Raw genomic sequence first — 7,196 nt, 5'->3', positions numbered from 1 at the left:
TTTTTGCCCCTTAGCATGTAAAATATACTAATTTTGCATATGCATTGAGTCCTATATTGATGTAGGTTATTTTACTGCACCACCTACATCCACCTAAACCAATTTCCTGATCCTCACTCACCCTCACATGTAACTTTCACCACCTTTTACATAACTACTGAATATGACTCCATTACTTTAACTTTCAGACACTGGATATTGTCTCATAATGCATGCACTAATTTTTATTATTCAAATGTACATTTTAAGCATCCATCACTAAAGTGAATGGGTACATTTTGCATAAATTGGACCAAGCACATCTCTATTGACCACACATTAAACCAACTGAGATGTGGGAATACCAGCCAGAACACAAGTTTCTATAGGGAAGTCTAAAGTCAGCTCTTAGTTGGAAGGCCTTAACAAAGGGGTGCATTTTACAGCTTTTTCTAAAATTGGACAAGTATGGGCTCACATTTATAGAAGCAAGTTCCAGGGACAGAGACACCCTATTGAGGGAGACCTGATTCAGATTCTGCAAGTTCTTTCCTTGGACCAGCTTGCCAAAGTATTACTGCCAATTGCAGTACCAGCTGATGATCTTGCCCCAAGTACTACCTGCTTCACTGCAGACATAGAGGGTCTGATTCCCATCTCACTGAAAACAGTGTAAATCTTTACAACTTCTATTAAAGTCAATGGAGTCACTTTGAATTTACACTAACATGCATAGACCAGACTTAGACCCTGTGTATTTTTCACAGATGTTTTATTTCTTTTCTCTGATTTCTCCATCTGCTCCCTGTGGGAGATCTTATTGCCAGCGTCAACAAAGGGCATCATTTCTATGCAGATGATATCCAACTTTACAACTCACTCCACTCGCTCTCTGATCCCTCTATTGCCACCTGTTGTCACTCTGTCAATCAACACATGCCTACACCATCACTAAGGAATGCTTCAAAGACATTCAAAATGTTTTAAGAGTCCTCTTTGTTCCATGTCTCTGACTCTTCTATCACTCTGCTTAATTCAGACCTGTACTTCTAGGGCCAGAAATCGTATAATCTGTGACAAACTTTTTTGTGTTCCCTCATCTTCCATATTGAAGTCTGTCCTTCACTACCTCCAGAACATTCACAGATTTATCCTTACTTCAGATTCTGCTTTGCATATCTTATGCACAATGCCTTAATCACTTCCCATCTTGGATAATGCAGTTCAATACATTTTAGTCTTCATAAAATCCTACTCTCCTAACTTTACAGTCCAATATGCAGGAACCAGAATACTATCTTACTTGAGAAAGTGGGGGCTCCTCAACCTATCCTTCATCAATTTACAGGCTTTCTTAACATCTCTGAATCCAATTTTAAAAACTGTGTAAAAATATTAAAGTATTTACAGGAATGGTTCAAAAAACTCAAAAACAATGACAATAGCACCATTGTTTTGGGTAGAAGGCTAGTATTTTTAATACAGGAATTGCTTTCCTGAATTTGTTGGCCTTTGGATTTATACCAGATTCTCTCTCAGCGCTTATATGAACCTTCTCCTTTGCTCATCCAATCTTAGCATCTTCTTATCTATTGCCTCTTTCCTTCACTCTTCACAGTGGAGGAGCAATCCCACTTTTTCACTTCTCCTAGATTCACCTAATCTTAAAGTCAGGGTATGTCTACACTGCAATAAAACACCTGCAGCTGGCCTGTGTCAGCTAACTCAGGCTTGCAGAAGTCAGGCTGCAGGCCTATAAACTTGTGATGTAGATGTCTGAGCTTGTGCTGGAGCCTCGGCTCTGGAATGCTCCCCACCTGTGGGATCCTAGAGTCCAGGCTTCAGCCCAAGCCCAATGTCTTCACTGCAATTTTATAGCCCTGCAACCTGAGTCAGCTGAGATGGGCCAGCCATCGGTGTTTTATTGCAGTGTAGACACACTTTCTATTCCTTCCTTCTGAACCACTGCATTCCATTCCAACTTCTTTGTTGCTGCTTCGTGTAGATGATAAAGTGGGGAAAGAACATCTGCAATGCTGCCGCAGTCCTGGAACTCTGACACTTCAAAGACTGCCATTCCACCACTACACAGAAGCTGCCAAAGGAAGCCAACAGCAAATAGATTAAATTTAGCTAAATCCTTTCTTTCACTTCACTGTGATACGTGGATGATATATATATATGAAAGGAGGTGAAACCATATCAGAAGAGAGGGTGGGGGAATCTGGGTACAAATACAGGGGGCCTGCAGCTGTACTGAGTGGATGCCAATAGGTGAGTGAAAAGTTGTGTGTGCGCAAGGGTATGAGCACGTCCCTCTTAACCCCCTCAACCCCACAAGCCTATCCAGAAAGTCCCAGAGGTTTATTTGTGAAATTTAAACAAAGTATGAAACTACACAGAGGTTTTGAGGCTGGAGAGAAAGATAAACAGTGAAGTGAACTATATGGCAGGGAGTGGCTCTCAAACTGTGAGAAGTTCTTAATAGAGAGATTGTCTATCATCTACCTTTACATTCACCATTGCCGGGCTTCACCTCCCCTCCCATTTGCTATCACATGAACCACCTTTCCTCCCATTTGCAACCCCACCATAGCATTCCTATGGCAACTACAGCAATTGCTTACATAGAAACGCAATCGGAAAATATTTAATGTATTTTTAGCTCTCTCTTAATGGAACTTAACAGCTGGAAACAAGAAGAGCCAGCATCACGTGATTAGTCAGCTCTCTTCAGAATACCAGCAAGTACTCTGTGGACCATGAACCACAGATTGACAACTATTGCCAAGAGAGTTGCCATCCTTGAGGGTTTGGGGTGGGGGTGGGAGAGAGTCTAGGAGGGTCATAGGAACATGGTGGCAAATGGCATTGACATGCAGCAGCACCTTGCGTTGCACCTACTTGATTACAGTGACAAGCTGGGCCCCTACATTGTGCCTCTTATGTTGTGATGCACTATGAGGCCAGGTGGGAGCTTCCCTACCCCAGGATGCCCCCTCAGCCACAGGGTTCAGGAGGCTCCCAAGAGGGAGGCAAGGAACCCCGGTGATGCTGATGGCAATGGCACAGGGGGTAACTGGAGGGTGCTAGGCCCCAATCCTTGACCCCCAGGAGGCAATGCTGGGAGCCCGCAGGGCATGGGGGAGGTGGAAGGTGTACATGGGGGCCGCAAAGGGGGCTCTACACCACACAGGCTGCTGGGAAAGGACGAGAGGGGGCACAGAGCCAGCCCCCCACGCGCGCCGCACAGGCTGCTGGGAAAGGAGCACTAGAAGGGAGGGGCCAACAAAACACCGGGAAGCCGGGGGGTGACGTCACACCGCACAGGCTACTGGGAAGGTGAGGCGCCTGCACGGGAACGTCAGGACGCAGCAGCAGCCTCCCGGCGTGGCTGGGTTTTCTTCCAGCCACGTGCCCCCCTGTCACCCTGGCAACCGGGCGCAGCTTCTCGCGGGGAGACTCTCGTGAGAGCTGCGGCTGTATAAAGTGTCGGCTCTCGCGCGGGGCGGGCCGGAAGGCGGCGCGGCGGGTTTGAAGGCAGCGGCGGGAGGTGAGACGTGAAACCGCCGCCGTCGCCGCCACCCTCCCCCCCCCCCTTGCGCTGCGCCGCCGAACCCGCCCGCGGGGCCGGGATCTTGCCGGGGAGCGCGGGGCGGCCCGGGCCCTGGGTGGCTGCAGCCCTGTGTGTGAGCGGGTCCGTCCTGCTGCGGGGGCCTGTCCGCCGCCCAGGGATGCGGCTGGGGCAGACGCGGGGGGAGGGGGACAGAGGAGAGGCAGAGCAGGGCTGGAGACAGCTAAGGCCATAAGAACGGCCATCGCGGTTAGATCAATGGTTCATCTAGTCCAGTGTCCTGCCTTCAGAGCTGGGTAATTATCAAGTGATCCCTCCCTGTCATCCAGTCTCCGCTTCTGGCAGTCAGAGGTTTAGCGTGCCCAGCGGGAGGGTGGGGTTGCATCTCTGACCATCTTGGCTAATGGCTATGGTGACCAAATGTGAAAAATCAGGCTGGGGTAAAACAAAGACCTTAAAATTGGGACAGTCTGGTCACCCTACTAATAACTGTGGTTGGACCTATCCTCCATGAACGTAGCTAATTCTTTTTTTAACCAAGTTATAGTTCTGGCTTTAATAACATCCCCTGGTGACAAGTTCCAGCGGTTGACTGTGCATTGGGTGAAGTACTTCCTCATGATCGCTTTAAACCTGTTGTCTATTAATTTCATGACCCGCACCAAGGCACCCCGGTTCTCTCTCCTCAGGGGACAGAGTCTATCAGGAGATAGACCATAGATGCGATCAGTCCTGCAGTGAGCTGGGTGGGATGGGCCACTCAATGCGTTTCTTCCATGTCATATCGTTGCCATTCAGTGAACAGTGTATGAGTTCAACACCATGGATAACTCTGATTTCATAAACACAATATCTGAAAAGCTATAGTAGCCAACGGAAAGGTGGGAGGGAGGGGAAGAGATAAAGTTGATCATTTAAATCTAGTTCTGCCTGCTTTGTCTTGAGTGTTTAATTGCCACCGTTATCATTGCATAGTGTGTTTTGGCTGCCTCTCTCAGGCATGCTTTCCCTGCAGAAAATTACTGCAAAATCAACATAGATGTTATGGAATCAAACATATGCAATTTAGGAAAAGCTGAATCTTTACTCTGCCCTTATTTGTTGACACCCTAAAATATGGACTGTATAACATTGAGTGGCTTTTTTTCTTTTCTTTTAAAGAGCCTCAGTGGTTTATGGTGCACAGATCACATTGACTTTCAATGTTACATGTGCTCCTAATTCACTTAGATAACAGAAAATCCTAACTTGCAAATACATAGTGGAACATCTAACTTGCAGTTAATTCTGATTCACTCTGTCTTGGTTTGAATGAGTGTCGGGATCTGCAAACAAGCCATATCTAAAGAAAGTCTGAGTAAGTGATGTTATGGATGTTTAAAGGGTCTTGAGTTTGTCTATTATTGTGAAGCATGCTAGCTGGAAGACTGGATAAAGGCTCAAACTTCCTAATTTTAAACGTATGTAAATTACGGTGCTAACAAAAGCTTCAGATCTACTTCTTCCTTAACTGAGGTTTTAATAATAATAATTACAACTATTTTGCATATCTATAAAGCCTTCCACCTAAGGATAAGAATGCTTTGCAAACATTAAGCCCGTTTATGACAGGTTTTTTTTTTACAGATGTGGTGACTGAGATATCCGGGTCAACTACAGAACTGGGACAGAACAGTTTTAGTATTTTGCTTTAGCCCTTTGCTTCTTTCCTTAAATTCTGAACTCAGGCATGCTCAACCTGGAGCTTTGCCTCAGAAGTGAGAGTAATTCAAAGCTGAAAGGTCTTGCAGCCATCCCAACACTTAAAGCCATCATAGGTTTGCATTGGCTTTTAAAAAAACCAGAAGGTTCCATACATTGTAAAGGTTAATAACATTAACTGGTATTTTCAACTTTGATTTGTGTTGTAGTCCTGACTGAGACATAAGAATCAAATAGTTTGAAGACAGCACCGTACCTTAACTGTATAAACTTGATAAGAAATTTCATTTAGGATTATACTGATAAATCATTTAAAGTGAGACGAAGGGATCATATTTTAAGGCATAAGCATAAGATGCAGAATTAAGGTTGAGTTTTCAACGTTAGCTCTGTATTTCCTGACTCAAACGCTTGATATCTCAATCTTAACATTTCATTAATATAACCTCATTTGCTTGGAATTTCATTGCTTGCATGTAATGCCGCCATAGTATCAGTCACGTTCGAAGCCTTATTTAAGACCCACTTCTATTTTCATTTTTTTAAAAAAAGCCCTTAAAACTTTGCACATCTACATTCACAGAAAGGAAGGGTTTTTTCTGGCAAAATTGGAAATAAATGTCTGAAAAGTATTAGGGCTTGTCTTCATGTACAGTCTAAAAAGCTTTAGTGAAAACACTCCTAGGCTGACAGAAGAGCTTCTCTCATTGATGTAGTTAATCCACCTCCCTCCGAAGCGGTAACTGTTGACAGGAGAAACTCGCCTGTCCACATAGCACTGTCTACATGGGGGAGGTTAGATTGGTATAACTACATTGGGGTGTGGATTTTTCACACCCTGAGCGATGTAGTTATATTGATATAGGTCTGTAATGTAGACCAGGTAAATTATCTCCCTTATGCTAAGATTGTACAGGATGGGGACTCAGAGGAACAACCTTCACAGCCCAGATTAGTTTTAAAAGCCTTTTCATAGATTGTTGTACTAATCCATAGTCGATGGAATGTGACCCAATTCTCATTTATTTGTATGTATGTTTGTCATCAAGCCTTGTATCTGAGTTTGTACCACATGGCATTAGTTCAGTCTTGACATCTTGTTGCAACCATAATATTAAGCAATAAAATCTTTCTTTTAACAGGCATCTTGGATTTTGTGCAACAGAGTGAAAAATAGTGGAATAAGCAGTGAAACTTTCTTAATCTGGCTGACTTGAGTTCCTTTGTTGGAACAAAGGTAAACTGGTAGAAGATGCCAACTGGGAAAGTTTTGCAACCTGTACTAAAAATGAAAGTGGATGAACTCTTCCTGTGCTGGCTCAGTCAGCCTACAACCCAGTTGATGTTAAAGGATTGTTTGAGAAGGATCAAGAATGAAGAGAAGACTGAAATTGGTAGTGGAGATGCTGGGGACAGTGAACCTCTCACTTTTACTAATAAAACCTCCAAATCTAAACAAAGTATGCTAGATAACCTGATATCTCCTTTGGTGACTCCTTCCAGTCCTCCTCATCTTTCCACAGCTCTTCCCCTGGGAACTTCAACTAGCCCAAGAAACCTATCTAATATTAGAGGAATACGTAGATCTACAGGGACAAGAACAGTAAGTTCCTTTACTTTCTGAGACTTAAATTAGAATACTTTTGTAATAGGTGAATCCTGAGGTGTGTGGTGTTGATGAGTTATGAGGATGTTTGTCACGGCATTCAATCAAAAAGTGAGTTAGTGGCATAAATCGCTAATCTTTGCTAATACTTGTCTAAACTACCAAGAGACTGATAGTTTTATAGGTGATTGCTTGTGAGTTTCTTGTTTTGTTTTGTGTAATGTTCATTTTGTTTTTTCCTCTTGAATCTCCATTTCTTCAAAAGCAACAATGGTAGTTGTTAGTTATTCAGTACTGTGAAGTTTAACAAAGTAATGTAAAAGGACACTAAACTCT

The 7,196-nt window shown here is 43.7% G+C and overlaps 1 protein-coding gene across 1 annotated transcript in view; it reads left to right on the top strand.

Moving 5' to 3' along the window:
* Positions 1-3,499: 3,499 nt before the first annotated feature.
* Positions 3,500-7,196, top strand: part of LOC112110504 (serine/threonine-protein phosphatase 2A regulatory subunit B'' subunit beta) — a gene marked incomplete at its 3' end in the record, with an annotated part of 69,258 nt that continues 65,561 nt past the window's right edge. The window contains exons 1-2 of the mRNA XM_026649251.1: positions 3,500-3,532; positions 6,397-6,857. Of these exons, the coding sequence (XP_026505036.1) occupies positions 6,507-6,857 (351 nt within the window). The remainder of the gene's footprint in view (positions 3,533-6,396; positions 6,858-7,196) is intronic.

This window comes from Terrapene carolina, unplaced genomic scaffold (genome assembly GCF_002925995.2).
Source record: "Terrapene carolina triunguis isolate 2854851 unplaced genomic scaffold, T_m_triunguis-2.0 Scaffold23, whole genome shotgun sequence".
NCBI lineage: Eukaryota > Metazoa > Chordata > Testudines > Emydidae > Terrapene > Terrapene triunguis.
Note: the sequence above shows the minus strand (reverse complement) of the source record. Positions and strands in the feature narration are given on the sequence as shown.